Source organism: Colossoma macropomum, unplaced genomic scaffold (assembly GCF_904425465.1).
Source record: "Colossoma macropomum unplaced genomic scaffold, Colossoma_macropomum, whole genome shotgun sequence".
Classification (NCBI taxonomy): Eukaryota; Metazoa; Chordata; class Actinopteri; order Characiformes; family Serrasalmidae; genus Colossoma; species Colossoma macropomum.
In genome coordinates, this window is record NW_023494799.1 from 24,908,170 (window position 1) to 24,925,468 (window position 17,299).

Consider the following 17,299-nt stretch of genomic DNA (forward strand, 5'->3'; position numbering starts at 1 on the left):
CAAAAAAGGTTCTGTTGTTGCATGTTTGACATAGAAGAACCCTTTTGGTTATATTGAAACATTTTCAGAAAGGTCTATATAGAACCATATACAACATATTCTTCATCAATCTGAAGAACGATTTTACCATGCAAAGAACCACTTAAGCATGAAATGGTTCTATATGGATTGTTATTATTATGGGTTATTGTGGTTCTAAATAAAACAATTGTCTTTACTAAAGGACCGTCTTTTTTAAAAGCTACTAGATATAGCTCCATTCAGTAGTAACTTAGTAGAAGTAAGCAATAAAAAAATGAGGGTTCTTCAGATTGAGGGAGAATGTGCTGTAGATGTTTCTATATAGAACCTTTTTGAAAAGGGTTCTTCTACTGTGATAAGCTTGACATCGTATCAGTAGAAGGACCGTTTTTACTGCTATGTAGATCCATCTACAGCCCAGTCCCATCAATCTGAAGAACACTTTCACAATGCAAAGAACCCTTTAATCATGCAAAGGGTTCTTTGAGTGTTCGTGGTTCTATATAGAACCATTTTCTTTGCTAAAGAACCCTTGAGGAGCCGTCATTTTTAAGTATGTAGCTAGTGCTTGATAGTTTCTGTTTGTAACACCATTTATTGTCTAGCTAGCTACCTTATGCTGTTTCTTCCATGTGTCTCTTATCAGATACTCCAAACATCACAGTTTCATGATCTGGTAATCCACAGAGAACATGGTGCTCAGGTATTGGATGGAGATGTGAAAAGCCGGTTTTTGCTCAGGCTGCTGTGCTCTAGTATTTGAGAAGCACTGGAGCACATTTTAAAAGTCAGAAGCTACCGTGTGGTCTTTATCTCGGTCAGAGAGAGCAGAAATAACCCCAACCACCACAACTCCTGTGTTGTACTCCTCATAGTGGGTTTGCACCCCAATTCAATTTCCTCTGCTGGTTGTAAGATACTTTTAACAAACTCCTGAGAAACATCTCGCACATCCGTAAATGGGACGAGCTGAAGTTGACCGCTTTTTCTAAATTTCCATTCATGCACGTTAGACCTGCCCACTGAGTTTGACGGATGATGTTGACCCATTTAATTATTTTGTAGTGTGGAGTAGTGTGGCAACCATGAAATAAATAAATAAATAGTCAAGTAAATAAACACAATTATTTTAATTCAACAACGAATTAAATATTAATAATGCACGTTTAAATAATTCAATAGATTGTAGAAAATTATTTAAGCTTTTGTTCTAAAATTAAATAATGTGATGACGTTTAATTAATTAATGCTCATTTAAAAAAATAATTTCTTTGCTTATTTATTTCTATAATGATGTCTCAAAACCTCTCCATATGGTACAGGAGATCTACTTTAATATAGAGAGTACAGATCTGCTCTCCTTGTCCAGAGGAATGGTGCCAGTTTGTTGAACTTGGAATCTTTAAAATTGGGAAAATCAGTAGAATTGCCCTGTATCCAAAATCCATGCAATTCAAGTGGTGATCAAATCACTGGGGAGATTGCTGTAAAAAGTGTTGTAAATTGATAATTCTTATATTATTTAACACCTAATTACTTCTCGTTGCTCCTCAAAATAAAAGAAACTATTGAACAAAACATCTAAAAACACCTACTTTCAATCTATACTGTTAGATATTTTTGAATTATTGAGTAACTTTATCACACGCACGGCCTTATTTAAGTGTCAACGACTGTCTCAGTGTAGTAGCTGCTCCACGTACTACTTGCCGATGTGGAAGCAGGAGTAAACGCTTCGCACGATAAAAAGGGAAGTGACTCCTGCCGCGTGGTTTTCACTGCGTGGTTGGAACCTGGTTTCAGGGTTTAAAATGTACTTCTGCTTGACAGACCGTTGTCTGTTTACATGGTGGAGTGCCTGTCGTTATCATTGTTTCATGTACCATTTTCTTTGTAGCTGTGTAGTTCGATTCTTAAATTGTCAACAGATCAGAGTGGTTTGGTGTAAAATGGTTCTTGGACTCTTTACAGTGGTGGTGATAGGAACCAGGCATCACCATGTCTACAACACACATATAGCCATTTTATTTATTATCCAAAACCAGCCATCAATCTATTTTTAAAAATATTTTTTATGCCAACATCTCAACCCTATCGAAAAACAATGTCTCAGGCATCAGGTAGTGCACTCACAACCATTTCATGTAATAACTTTCTGTAAGGGAGTGCATTTAGAGATGTTAAATGCTTCAGACGTCTGGTTCCTATCACCACCACTGTGAACAATTCTGACTCTAGAATGGCACGTTTCACATCAAACCACTCTGAATGACTTTGTTTACATCTCAACGATTGTATTATGCTGACATTTTGAAACTTCCCCTTTAAAAGTGTGTAAGGTATGTGCTAAACAAAGATGTTTGAGAGATGAGGAAGTTCCATCTGTGATACAAGAGATAAGTCTAAAAATAGCAAAAGTTAGTTAAATTTGTCCGCTGTTCCCAGAATCTTGTGCGAAAGTGTTGCGCGAGTCATCTATAACCCTTTCTATGAGTGCGACAAACGTTAACCACGAGCTTCACACTGTGTCCTCCCACAGTAATGCCCACTCAGGAGTCTGGCATGGGTCCAGTGGAGGCAGATGAGTTGCCCCACATTGTGACATTGATTTTCCTTCCCCCTTTTGTCTCTCCATGTCTGGCAGGGCGTTAAAGAAGATCCAGCCAAGCCCAAAGAGGTGAAGAGCTCGGGCAAGGCCGGCTGGCTGAAGAAGTCCTCAGGGAAGTTCCTGGGCAGCTACAAGGACCGCTATATCCAGCTGGACAGAACAGAGATCGCAGTGTACGACAATGAGGTAATGAGACAATGTCTGCAAACTCACCACAAACCATCCTGCACCAAGAGACCACTTCATGTAGGAGTACAGGGCAAGTGTTGCACATTTTGAGCTTCAGCCATCTATACAAGCTAGTTACATACACAATAATAGATGTCTTACTGAATGTGCATACATACAGAGGTAGGCCTATACTGTAAATGGGTCATTCTCTATTTGGAGTGGGAATTCAGGTGGATACATTTTTTAAAAATCAATTTCTTTCATCCCAAAACTAAATAATTTAAATATGTACATTAACATCTCCTATCATCACATATGCTAAAAGGAGAGCTTAATTCCAAACATATTTTACAGTCACTGGTGTTGTATGAATATGGTGTAACACCAGTGACAGTGACACCAGTGACATTCTGGTTAAAACTGAGGATTTTGTAAATTGGCTGGCTCATTGGGGGTCAGGAGATCTTGTACAACTATTTAAAATCAGTAATAAAAATGAAATATGACATTATTTTGACAAAATTTTAATTACCCAGCCATTAAAGCACATAACACCAGTGACACATAGTTGTTATGTGATGCTTTGAGATGCTTCCTCTCTGATGAGCCTTGATCCGAAGAAGCAGTCTAATAGAGTTGAAAATACTATGTTAAAAAGTAACATAAGAGTCCTGATAACACTAGTGACCAAAATCTCTGTAACAAATGAATTATTTAAATAAAATACACATTTTTAAATGTAGTATCACGTTAATGATATAAAAAATAAACATGAATCTGTTTTATGCAAATTCTTAAGTTAAACCTCTTAAAAATATTGTTTTATATTAAAAATGGTTTGAAAATTGGTTTTGTGACGAGCTGTTTTACAGATGCAGAGCGACTATGAAACAGGATAAAAAAAGAAAAATCAGAGAATCATAAGGGAAAAGTATTATTTAATCTTAGGTTAACTGTGTAAATGTACATACTGACTTTTGGAGCTGTGCCTAATATTTTAAGCATCTTTTAAGCCCTGCAACCTTTGTGACATGGTTTCCCACTTCAAATGGAGAATGACCCAAATAATGTATTTTCAGTTCAACCGTCATGTGGTAACAAGCAAGTTAACTAGTTTTATTTAACTTAAATGAGCACTTCTGATAAATCAGTTTTTTATTCAAAGTTTTTGAGTTGAATAAAAGCAGTTCAGTTGCTTGTTTACTACTTTAAGTCATTTTTAGGTGACCATTTCTTACAGTGGACAATGAAAAAACAAGTATCAGAGCAGCAAGCTGTAATATATTAGGGCTAAAGATGGCACCAATTTTTCTGTTCCAATACCGATACTGGAAAGTTGGTGAAAGAAATGCAAATGAATCAGTGTTTCCATCAGCTAATGTTGCAAGAGTTCCTGAAGTTGAGCTTGCGATATACAGCGCAACACAAGAGTCATGCCCACATGTATACTGTGCAATCATAACCTTTATTAACTTGTGGTAGGGCAGTTTTGAAAGCCCTCTTTGAGCCATACATGGCTGTAGCCCTAACAGTTCAGAGACGTGGGGTGGAGCAGGCAGGCCAGTGCTATAATGCATATGTATGGTATGTACGGTAATGTGTAAAACTCTGAGACCACCTTTCATTAATTTCATTACCAGTCAAAGCAGCCATTAAGTACGAGATATTCATTTTTCAGCATCAAAAAACAAACAGAAAATATACATTTAACAGGAAGTTCCTCAGAAACCTCAACAACTACATATAATATAATTTTTTTTAGTATTTAGTGTGTCCACTCTTTACCTTTATTGCACCTTGATTCTTGTCAAAGAATCTCAAAGTTCAGTCTTAGAAGTTGGTTGATCATTTTCTGAAGTAATACAAACACATTCAGTGGTGTTGAGGTCTGGACTCTGGGGTGGTCAGTCCATTGTTCAGCTTCTTTGTTTGATGTGTCTGTCTCCTTTTCTCAGTGAGGTTCTTCTTGACAGCTACACATCCTTTCAGACCCATAGTGCTGAGTTGTCTTCTCACAGTGGAAGGATGGACAGAAACACCTGTGGATGTTTTCAGATCTGAAGCAGCTTGATTTTCTCCTCTCTCTCAAAGATGAAAGCTTTAAGTGCTGTTTATCTGATGGGGACAGTTTTAGGGTCCACCAGGTCATCCAGGTGATTGTTAGGAGTCCAATTGTCTCTGTAGCTTTTAATCATTTTTCCAGTTTTGAAAGTTTCTTATACAAGAGACTTATAACTTGTATCTAATCTCCTGAGAAAGATCTCCTGAGAGATGAATTACTTGCTGTTTTGACTGGCAATTAAATAAATGAAGGCTGTTCTGACTTTTGCACAGTACTGTATATGTGTAGTTCAATATCAGCACCTGGATCTCCATTTTTGTCTTTCTTTTTTACTTTTTTGCATAATTTGCCAACATAAAATTACTTGAAAACACATCTTGTAAGTTAACTTCCAGGTTAAGAATATTTTTTCCTTCCCCTGTAAAGTTACACTTTTGGGTGTTGGTGGTTTATTCCAACAGCGACAACACAGAATGCTTTTAAATGAATGTTATGAGTAACTGCGAGAACATTCTGAGGTCTTCTTCTTCCTTTGAAGGCCTTGTTTAGGTCTGAAATAAACAAGCTAAATTTTCCCTTTTCCCACAGGACTTAAAGAACTGCTTAGAGCGATTAGACCTGGAAGACTTCGACAAATGCCACGAGTTACGCAGTATCTTCAAGAAAAAAAACAGGCTGATACTGATAGGAGCGCAGAAGAGTGGGAGTAAGGTAAGTGTTGACACTGCGCGTTCATTAGGGGTGACACTGCGATGTCAGACGCAGCAGAGCACTCCACTCTTCTCTTGTCTGTGGTATAAAGAGTGGCTCTCATCAATTAACAATGCAATACATAGTGAGGGCAGACTAGGGGTCAGTGACGTCATCGGTTCAATATGGCATGCGGGAAAAGCACACTGGCTCTTTGTGTGGACCGTTATGAATCAGACACATATCTGCCCAGACTCAAGACCACTAACGAGTCTGCATATTGCTTACTCCTCATGATTTGTCTTCCTGTGACATTTTGCACAAGTAAGAGTGAACTTCAGGGGAAGTGCAGAGTCTGCGTAAACACATGCAAAAGACCGGAAGTGACTAGATACATGGGATTGAGTGTTTAAGTTGGTGATACCCTGCGAAGTGACTTTTTCCTGCAAAAAAAGCTATGAAAATAGATTTGAAAACTATACCTAAACTACATCTTAACATAATTACACTTAAATTATTTAAAGTAATGTATTCAAATATTATGACTGGTTCCTCCCTGAGAGAATCTTTGAGCGTAGTTTTGATTATTATTGTTCATGAATTTCTCGCGCTCGATACAAAAATGAAAGCAGAAACATCCTGTCTTTATCGCACTGAGCTATGCAAAGTCAGTTGTAATTTAAAAGGTCATTCACTTCAGGGATTCTGTTTGTATTTCTGAAAAAGAGGGAAACAACTTTTTTTCTGACTGTGCAGATACTGTGGTACATGAAAACAGCCACAAACCAATGCTGTTTGCTTTCAAGTATGTGAAAGATGCTTTTCAGGAGATGGAAACAGTCTAATCATCAGCCCAGGTCAAACACAGGAGATCCAGTGATTCCAGTTCATACATTTCTCCATTTTAATTGCTTATTTACTGAATCCTATGTACACAGTTGTATGTGAAACTTTGAACACCCCTGTGCTGAAACTTTTGCATACAATTATATTTATACGTTTTAATCCAAAAATCTTATTTGAGCCAACTCCAAGGATGTGGTTGGAAAATGCATTACTTTACTGTAAAGGAATTCTATAATACTGACCAGAGGTCTTCAAATCTGGAACTTCGGCTTATGCATTAGTTCATTAGTTCAATTTGAACGATAAACAGGGCCGCAGTTTGTTATAAAATCTGTCATTCTCTATGAAGAAGAGCTTTTAGCACTCGAGGCACTTTTGCATGCAACACTGAAAGAGAAGAAACCCACACCAGCAGGATCTCATGAAAACATGTATGTTTTCTTGTGCAAATTGCATCTACATGAAAAAAACTGTGGCTTAACTGATTCAAGGCTGAACAACTCAGCAGACAGCTAACAGTGTACATTTGTTCAAAGCTGTGTTTGCTAGTCATGTACTGACTAGCGTTTTTGATTTCTGCTCAAATTAGCTAACAGTGTCACTACTGAAACATTTGGTAAAGTTAGCCCGTTTTGAAAATAGCCTGCAACGACACGTCATGCTAAAGCAGCAGTCTGAGGCTGGTTATTTTCTATGTCTGTTAACCGGCTTTTCCTGTCAGTGTTAAGCAGCAAAATGCACTAGACTCTCCGATGATGGGCAGAAGTCTAGACTGTCAGTAACCCCTGAAGATGTTTACAGTATTTATTAGTGCGGTAATTTCTATGAGCTCAATTCCATTCCAGCTAGAAGACAGTTTTGAAAGTTGTTTATAGTGTTTGAGCCTCTTTGGCCTGCATGCTGTGCACTCTAGTAGAAAATTCCAAACGTCAGAAATGCAGAGGAGATACCTAAGTGGAGAAATATGCGGTATTGCTAACAGATGAGGAGGCTCAAGCTCCCGAGAGTCCAGCAGATGTAAAAAGGATGTATGTGTGTGTGTGTGTGTGTGTGTGTGTGTGTGTGTGTGTGTGTCTAAAGAACAGCCAGACCCTCCCTGTCACTTTTTCCTCTCTCCTGAATACAGGGAGCAGCCAGCTGTGAGTCAGACAGCATGGCCTCTGGCTTCATTTTTGCCTCAAACCTCACATGATGTAGTTCTGGAAAAAGAGGTTCAGGGCCTAATGACCACATAAGTGACTTCTGTCACACTTTGGAGCTAGGGCTGTAAATCTCTGATTTGATCTGCTGACAGTTCTGTAGGAAATGAGTCAGTGCTCATGAAATCATATTTCACATACATTACATATTTGAAATCATGATTCGATTTGCTTCGATTTTTTTTTATATTGTACAGATGTAACTGGAGGAACTGTTTACAAAGCAATTGATGAAAACAATAGATTTCAAATAGAGAATGATTAAAAAATTGGCCACATACTAGGCATGTGAGGGCATGTGCAGTATACCACCATCCGATCACGGCCCCTAGCCATCACCAATTGATGATAGTATTGTTGGGGGGTATGTGGTAGGTAGTGTAGTAATGGCACAGAAAGGCCTGTTTAAAAATGTGCATGTATTTCTGAACAGACATTTGCTAACTTACTAAGTTAACTTTGGTTTGGTGAAAGCACCCTTTTGAAGCCTATAAAATGCTTCTTGTTCAAATGGCTAAAGCTCACTGTTAACCTCTTTCTGCACGCCCCGTAGTGGCTGATTGAAAATAGACTTGAATTTTTGTATTTAATATAATCTAATGAAATATTTATCCCCCATAACTCTGTTATCAGAAAAACTAGGACACTCTTGTCTCACTGTGTGTGAAACGTTATGACTCTCTGTTGAGCTGCTAGCGAGCAATAAAGGGTGAATGAAGAGGGGTGTAAAAACAATTCAGACCTCTCCATAACTTTCATCAAACATGCAAACTTGCTGTTTTGAATAATGAACATGCCACTCACAGGAATTGTGTAAAGTTGAAGATTTCTTAACTTTTCTCTGCCCTAAAACACAGCACAGCAGCAGTTTACGGTCAATATTTGGACAACCCACAGATATAGCATGTAATACATAGGCCAGTCAGAGCTAAGATAACATTACCGAAGCACAAGATGAGCACAAACGGACTATTTGGACATTTCAACGCAAGTGGCAATCTTCGGGGTCCAAGCACTCAGCGCCTTATGGAGCCATTAGAACATAAATGATGGGCAAAGTTTTTAGAACGGTCTCTATTTATAATAGATGTGGTATCTCAAAAAAGATGACCTTTGACCTTGGTTTGGCACAACAGAATTTTTTAAATGAGTAAAAAATAAGGCAAAATACTTATAAAAATTGATTATTTGTACAGAACTTGTATTTGTATAGTTGAAGAACCGAATTAACTAAATATTTACACAGTAATTACCACTGTATTGTACTTTCAAAGTGCACGAGAACTTCATGTTTAATTTACTAAAATTTTCTCCTATGAACAATGCCAGTGGACCTGCTGCTGGGGACTGGTTTCTGAGCTTGTGACCTTTTTCACTGCTGATTTTTCATGTCTGTTCATGTTTCACGAGGGAAGGCATTCCATGCATGGAAGGCCACAGCACAGCTTTATCTGTTTGGCATGCATGACCACTGTACAAAAAGAAAATGCTGCCGCATGCTGCTGTAGAATATTCTGAAATGTGTTAAAACAGAGACACATGTTGTCGCTATCATGCAAAAATGTTGTATCTCCATTTATGTCTTTGTTTTTTTGCGTAATTTGAAAACAGTTACTCTTTGCATTGTGTTAAAATTTCAAAAGGTCCAAACTCACTTAAGAAATCTAGATAACTTAGAAGTTAAGAATGTTTTTCTTCTCCTGTAAAGTGATCATTTTGGAGATACATGGTTTCCCTCCAAAAGCAATGATATGCTTTCCTTTTGTGTGAACAGACAACACTATTTTTGACATTTATGCTCAACTTGATAGCCATTGCGACAGATGCAGTCTATCAGCGATTAGTGTGGTACGACTGTCAGTCGGCTCAAGCCTAGTACATACTTTATTAAAAATAATTATAATCCCTTATAATCTATTTGTTGAATAAATACAGCGATGTATTTCTACACCTATATTTTATGTTGGTGATCGATTAAACTAATTGCTGTTTGTTACAGAATATGATTTTGGCTTATTTTGAAAAAGGCTGAGTAAAGAAACTGTGGAATTTGGGGGACTTCAAAGACTCATGCTGAGCACTGCAAGAACCAGGATGTATTTCACACTTCACACAGATCACAGCAGAACAGTAAACTGTGTGAAAACACTAACAGACAATTCAAGACAAAACAGTCCATTTAGGAATTTCTACAGAAAGCTCAGACTGAAAACATTCTTCATCTGATTAGTCTTGGCCTACAGTTATCATTATTGGCGAGGATCCAGATGCACTCCTCTGTGGTTTGGAAAGACGCTGTACAGGATATACCGCTCATGACTTTGTTCCACATCGTTGGTCCATATTGCGCCAATTACATAAGTTCACTTAAGCAAATTAAGCATGTCTGCTTAAAGCGTCTTGCTACCAAATGCTTAGAGATCTGATATTTTTAGTCTTTGACAGCATGAAAGCATCCGACTGTGCAGAGTTGTGAGATTGGGTCTGTGTTAGGAGTGTAACAATGCATTGATTATGTTTTAAAAGCTACAGTGTGATTCTGTAAACCTGTGAGATCCATATCCATCCATCCATCCATCATCTAAACCGCTTATCCTTCTGGGTCGCGGTGGGGTGCTGGAGCCTATCCCAGCTGTCATTGGGCGGAAGGCAGGATACACCCTGGACAGGTCGCCAGTCCATCGCAGGGGAGATCCATATCATTAAACTGAAATGATTTTATTTTAGAGCAGTCCTTTGTTTTTCCCTACAGCGAAAATCTACAGATCAAAGATGCTAATAATCATTTTACGGGTTTAATTCAAGCAGAGCTTCCATACTGTGACTTTATTTGTTTTATGTATTAATTACATTTTATTTGCTTCATATCGCTGCTGTCAGAACAAAACCTTGTATATCCATTTTTGCTGTTTTCAGTTTTTATATAATTGAATTATTAATTAAAAATAACTATTGGCCTTTACGTTCTCTCTAAATTTCATGGTGAATGAACCAATAGAAATGGCCCAAAAATACTTGGAAAAACGTCTGGTTCCTTTGACTTACATTAAAAGTAAAGTAGGTTTTTTCCTTCTCCTGTAACGTTCTCATTTTGGAGATATGAGGTTTTGTTCTGACAGCAGCGACATATTAATCACAATATTACCAAGAGCACATTTATCACATTATGTTGTTGTAAGATTTGTAAATATCACCAAATACTAAATGTAGTCCATATATTAAGCAAAATTGCGTATCTTTCAAAGTGAACAAAGTCAGCTATGTGGTTCTTTAATGTTTAATGTTAATATATATACATTCTGAACTTGTGTGATGTCCTTTAGACTTCATTTGCTTGTTTGCTTTTAGGTCTCTAGTGTCAAACTGCAGGCTGAAAGTCAGGAAGAGAAGGACGCTTGGATCAAGGCACTCAGTGATGGCATTAACAGGGCAAAAAATAAAATCTTTGATGAGGTATCCACAATGCTTTTTAATGCAATACAATTTTTTGAACTTAAGGAATAATAAGAAGATAATATAGCAATTTTGTAAACTTAATCTTAATATACAGTGTTGTGCAAAAGTCAGAGAGCAACCTTAATTTATTTAATTTCCAGGCAAAACAGCCAAGTTATAAATTTTTCAGTGTTAGAAAAAAAGCGAAAAACATACATTTAATAGAAAATTACACAGATGCCTCAACAACCAATCTTTCAGTATTTAGTGTGTCCACTCTTGACCCTTATTACAGCTTCCATTCTTTTCAGGAGACTCGCTTTCAGTTTTTTAGACAAAATCTGCACCTCCACAGTTCAGTCTTAGAAGTTGGTTGTATTTTCTGCTTCTCATCTTCTGCTTCTCATTCAAGTAATCCAGAACACTTTAATATACACTTTAATAAAGGAATCTCTGACTTTTCACAGTACAGCACATTACTAAAAATGCATTCTTAAGTTTTAGTCAGTGTGTTTTAGTAGTAGATTATTTTAGGCACTGGATTTAAAAATATCTCCTGTCATTGGTGACGAAAAAATAGAGTTTTAATATTAAATGGCAATTTAATATTAAAGAAGCAATGTTATTCTAACCACTTGTAATAGCTTACTAAATAACAATACATAATATTATGTATGCCTTAATTTGAAATTTTTTTTCCCACCACAGGTAAAAGTAGATGAAGGTCTCTCTTTGGAGCATGTAACACGCTCTCGGCCAAAGGGAAACCGTGGTAGAAGACCACCAACCAGGATACACATGAAGGAGGTATGCACATAACATCTTCATAACACCTTTTACATAAAAGCTATATTCCTCACACCAGACGTTATGTGTTGATTAGGCCTTAATTGTTAACGTTCATGTTATTTTTTTCATTAGGCTGCAAATGTCTCATCGGATGGAATCCTGAGGCTGGACCTTGATGGTGTCGACAGTACGCCTAATGGAACACACATCCCAACTGCTGAAGGGAGTGAGACTGCAAAGCCTGAAGCGACTCCATTAAAGTCTTTAGACAACATCCCAGAGGAAGCTGCAGCTGAGGAATCTGAACCTCAGAAGAAAGTCGTGAAACCACCCATGCCTCCTTCAAAAGAGAACAAACCCAGCGAAAGCCAGGAGAGTGAGGCCCCACAGAAGAAGGTTCTTACGCCACCAATGCCACCATCGAAGGAGAAGAAACCTTCCAAAAATGTAGAAGAGGAAGAACCAAGTGAGGTGATGCAGGAGAAGAAAGTCTTGATGCCCCCCATGCCTCCTTCAAAGGAGAACAAACCGACCATTTCTGCCAATGGGGATGCCACTCGAGAGAATGCCTCAGACAGTGGGGTGGAGTCTGGAGCAGCACCTTCTCCAAGCAAGTCAAGTCCAACTCCAGAAGAGACTGATGATACAGAGTCTCATGAACCTGCCTCACCCAAGACCACCACCCATCCTCCAACTCCACCATCCAAAGACAAGAAACCCAGCCAGGCACCCAGCCAGGCACAAAGTCTTTCAGAAGACGATGATGTTGACGATAAAGATAATAAAGACGATAAAGATGATAAAGACGATAAAGATGATAAAGATGATAAAGACGACAAAGATGATAAAGACGATAAAGACGACAAAGATGATAAAGATGATAAAGAGGATAAAGATGATAAAGACAGCAAAGACGATGAGGATGTGGAAGATGACAGTGTTGACTCTCAGAAGGCAGCCGAAGAAGAAGATAAGGTTAAGACAGAGGATACTGCATTCATTCTCTCAAACAATGTCCCGAAGCCTCAAGGAGTATGTTGGGATTCACCTAGTACAGCGTTGGAGAAAACCTCTGTTGAAGGAGATGCTAACAAATCTGCTGCCTTGGATGTGACTCAAGCCAAAACTCCTGAACCTGCGAAACCTGCCAGTGAACTCAAATTAACTCCACATTCAACTCCAGAGACTGTTAAAAAGGCACCCCCTGCTCCACCCAAAAAGAAACCTCTGAAACCACCCATCAAAACGGGAGACGGTGGTCCACAGAGTGTCCCTGCTGTCTCCGCCAGCAGCTCGCCTCCTACTACTGTCACATCCTCAGTCTCTGAGAGTGAAAGTGTCCCTCAGAATGATATGAAACCAGACACTCAGGAAGCCAAAGGTGAGAACAAGGTTGTCTTGCCTTCATGTAATCCAACTGAAGACGACATCTCTGGGCCGGAAGTGGAAGTGGAAGAAAAGTCTGTAGACAGTGGCCAACTCTCGGCAGAGGATTCCGAAAACGGTGACCAAGTAACTTCATCTACAGACAAGCTAGAAGGTAGCCTCCAGGGTCTCGACGGAGAGATCAGCGAAGAGGACTTAGAGTCCTGTGATAGCAAGGCTCCAAGTGTGGATGAGCCATCCCCAGCGATCCTAACTGTAACACCTAAAGTGGCTGTGGAGAGCTCCTCTACTAGCCCTGCACCAACCAGTCCAACGACACAGCTGACCTCAAAAACAAGGGCCGCATCCACAGGAGACCTTCTCGAGTTGCAGGTTGCGCCACAAGGAAGTGACATGAAGGACTTGCAAAGTAAAGTATCCGTAGAGCTTGAAGAAACAGGAAAGCTGCTGGGGGAAATAGGACTGGACCCTGAAGGGGAAAGTAGCCCAGAGATTCTGCTGGCCACTGCCATGGAGAAGCTTAGGCAAGCTGACCAGTTCTTGAGAGAAGCCAAGAGTTTTAAAGAGCTTGAGAACAAAGGCAATAGAACAAGTTGGTGAATGCAAAATGCCTGTTTAATAGAAGATGCTTGTAAGATGCATTGTTTGTTTGTTCTGCTTTTTTTTCAATACCTGCAAATAATCAAGTGCAATTATGTCCCCTATCACTTTTTATTCCGGACTAATGCCCAGTTGACTGGCTCGTCTTAAACTTAGATCATGGATTGAACTGTGCCTTCAACTATGCCTGCATTTTTAAAGTTCATTTATGAGCTAGACCGCAGCAGACTGTGCACAATGACTTTAATAGTGGCAACAAAACAAATATTAATGTCACTCAGCGTACGTCAGAGCAAGCATTGATGTTTGCTTGTTGCTTATTGGGGGAGTGGCATGCTTTACATAATTTGTGGACAATTTCCACTTTTAATTACAGACGAATTCTATTCCTATTATAAGCACTCAAAATTAAGTTGAAAAGCTTTAGAAATCTGAGATTATAGTGTTGCAAATGTTTCCTCACTGTTTTACTTGAATTTCGTTCCCATGTATCTTGCTAACTGATCCACCTTACAAGGCAGTTCTGACATTTTTCAAAATTTCTACATAGTTCAATATTCAATCACTTTCGAACAAAGTCATTCAGAGTGGTTTGATGTGAAATGGTTCACGGATTACTGACAAAATCTGACTTTCTGCAGTTATCGGATTATTAAGTGCATGTAAACACACTCATTGTAAAGTAGCCTGTCATCCAGGCCTGTCACAATTATTACATAACCATCTTACCGCAATTATTTAACTGACCGCAGTTACTTTCCATAGTTAGTCCTTTGACAATCATTGTATCACAACAAGCAGAAAATGGATTTCATAAATACATATTAAGTTTTCATAAATGCATATAAATTAGAATTCAGAACTTTTAGCCAACTGTGTTTTGCACACAGAGGAATTAGACCTCCGCATTTAACCCATCCGTGCAGTGAAACACTCACATACATGCACAATAGGGAACACACACACATTAGGGGCAGTGAGCACACTTGCCCAGAGTGGTGGGCAGCCCTATCCACGGCGCCCGGGGACCAGTTGGGGCTTAGGTGCCTTGCTCAAGGGCACTTCAGTTACGTACTCCCGGCTCAGGGGAACAAACCGGTGACCTTCCAGCCCACGACTGCCCCAAATTATAAAGGCAGGAAATACATTCCCTGAGACAAGTTGTCTGTATTACGAAAACAGCAAAAGTTCTGACTTTGAACTGGGTGCTGTAACACGTTTAGAGGTTTGTTTATGTCTGTTTATAGGTAGCTAAGTTGCTAATGCTAATTTTAGCACATATGCTAGCAGAACAAGTGTTTTTCACCTCATATTTATACAGTTTGGTGAGAAATGTAAGGTTTTGTTGACTCACACGATTCTGTTTAACTGTAGACACCATTTCATGCCAGCAAAGCTTAGTGTTAGCCACAAAGACAAGATAGCTAAGATGGCTAATCAGCCATTTTAGCCGCTTAGGCTTGTACTTGGTGCATAAAGTGAACAGGAAAAGACCATTAAATCATTAATCGTAACCGTTTACATTCATTCTATGGTCATGACACGCCTACCGTTCTCTAAAATGAGTTCGAGACCCCTGTTCAAAGGCATCAGCTTCCTGTGAGGGAGCTTTTAGAAGCATTAAGTGGTTCCTGTCACCACCACTGTGACTCATTTTCTTCTGTTTTTTCTAGAATGGAGCATCAAACCAATTTGAATGACTTTCTTTCCATCCTAACGATTGAATTCCGCAGAAATTTTGTGAAAAATGGGTGGAATTTTCCAATTTAATGCAAAGTGTTGCACATGCTGGCCCCCAAGCAAAGCCATGCAATAATGAAAGTGTTACTGTATGTGCTGTCTCGTACTGCCTCGTACTCTCATGCTTAAAATAATGCAGTTATTCAAGCAGCCTTGTTTACATGGCTTATGAATAGTACACAGGAACTAGCAACTTCCTGTTTGATTTACCATGTAGATCATTTTTTTATGCATTTTACAGTTTGGGCAGAGAGAGACGCGCTATTTCCACATGTTGTAAATAAATTTTATTTTGTACTGATACACTTTTGTATTAATTCCTTAATTAATTTCTTTTTTATATGGTTAGAATGTCAGTCGTGCTGGACTAACCTCATTGTCCAATCTTTGTTGTTGTTATTTGTTTTTAATGTAGGACAAGTACACACTCTAAGTGTTTCCAGATTTAAGATTTAGAACAAATATCAAACTAAAGATGTTAAAAATAACAGGATTTAACCCAATTTGTACGCTAGTACTGGTAGCATGTAAAATGCTTTTTTATTTTTAAGAAAATATGAATAGATCACAGTGACACAGTAAATACCCCCAAGCTGTGAGTTCAGTGTAAAAGTGTACTTATCTAAGCCTTTCTGAAAATAGCACCTGTAGTAATTTTCCAGGTTCCCTTTTCCACTCGCATTGTATGGTTCATTAATTTTGCAAATGTTTTTGCTTGGTTTTCATTATCATGTTTAAATATGAACTTGTAAATAACATGTCTACCAATGAAGTGCTTAATATTTAAGTTATTAATAATTCTGACATTCTGGTCCATGTGCTGTTCCTAATATCAAATTTAGATAGAGACCCCATTGTGCTGAGCTGATAACTGATGTTTATTGTCAAAGCTGAATGGAGATCTATGACTTTATTCTGTAATATATTATTTGCGTTCACTAACTGGACTAATGCGTTTTCTAAATGCCTACTGAATGTGCAGGAGAGAAATAACACATTGCTTGCTAAGCGTGTATTAATAAAAAAATGTCCTCCATACTCTGTGTTTATAGAGATGTTTTTATGCACCCCATTTACGGTAAGCGCAGTCAGTACAACTGAAAGCGTCCGGAAGAAAAAGATTGCTGATGCCTGAAAACATCAACCTCTTGGTTCACTTCCTTATGAAGTTCTGTACTTTCGTTTCATAGGACAGTGACTATCGCTTTCCTGCATTTACTAGAAAAAGAGCATCTCTGGTCACTGATGAGGATGTGAAACCAAGGCAGTAATTGACTTCTTGTAGGTAATCTATGTGGAGAACGTATGAGGTGCTGTGTTGTGGGTTCAGTGGCTTAGCACAGTGGTTCGCAGCCCCATCCTGGAGACTGTGCACTGCAAACCTGATTCAGCTCATTATATGATTATAGAGGCTTTCATTAGCTGAGGCAGTTGAGTTAGTGTGCAGAAACGTAAAGCTTCACAAAACATGGGGTCTTGCAGGACTGATATCAGGAACCAATGAGCCTTCTTACACATATAAAAGGGGAATTCCATCCATTTTTAATGTCTCCTTAAAATTCCAGGCTTATTACATACTAAGGCCTATTATTCATTAATTACGTGGACTACAATGCAAACTGGCTGAGCTATTCTTAAGTTATAGAAGTGTCTAATAAAACTTTGGGTCCACTGGTGGGCCCTGGCCATTTAAGTGGTTAATAAATGTAAACAAAGTCATTGTGTGGTTTGATGTGAAATGGTTGACTGTAG

The 17,299-nt window shown here is 38.6% G+C and overlaps 1 protein-coding gene across 1 annotated transcript in view; it reads left to right on the plus strand.

The window, feature by feature from the left end:
* Positions 1 to 16,585, plus strand: part of plekho2 (pleckstrin homology domain containing, family O member 2) — a 31,655-nt gene extending 15,070 nt beyond the window's left edge. The window contains exons 2-6 of the mRNA XM_036586455.1: positions 2,666 to 2,815; positions 5,451 to 5,573; positions 10,946 to 11,050; positions 11,741 to 11,839; positions 11,954 to 16,585. Coding sequence (XP_036442348.1) covers positions 2,666 to 2,815; positions 5,451 to 5,573; positions 10,946 to 11,050; positions 11,741 to 11,839; positions 11,954 to 13,807 — 2,331 coding nt within the window. The 3' untranslated portion in view covers positions 13,808 to 16,585. The remainder of the gene's footprint in view (positions 1 to 2,665; positions 2,816 to 5,450; positions 5,574 to 10,945; positions 11,051 to 11,740; positions 11,840 to 11,953) is intronic.
* Positions 16,586 to 17,299: the final 714 nt, after the last annotated feature.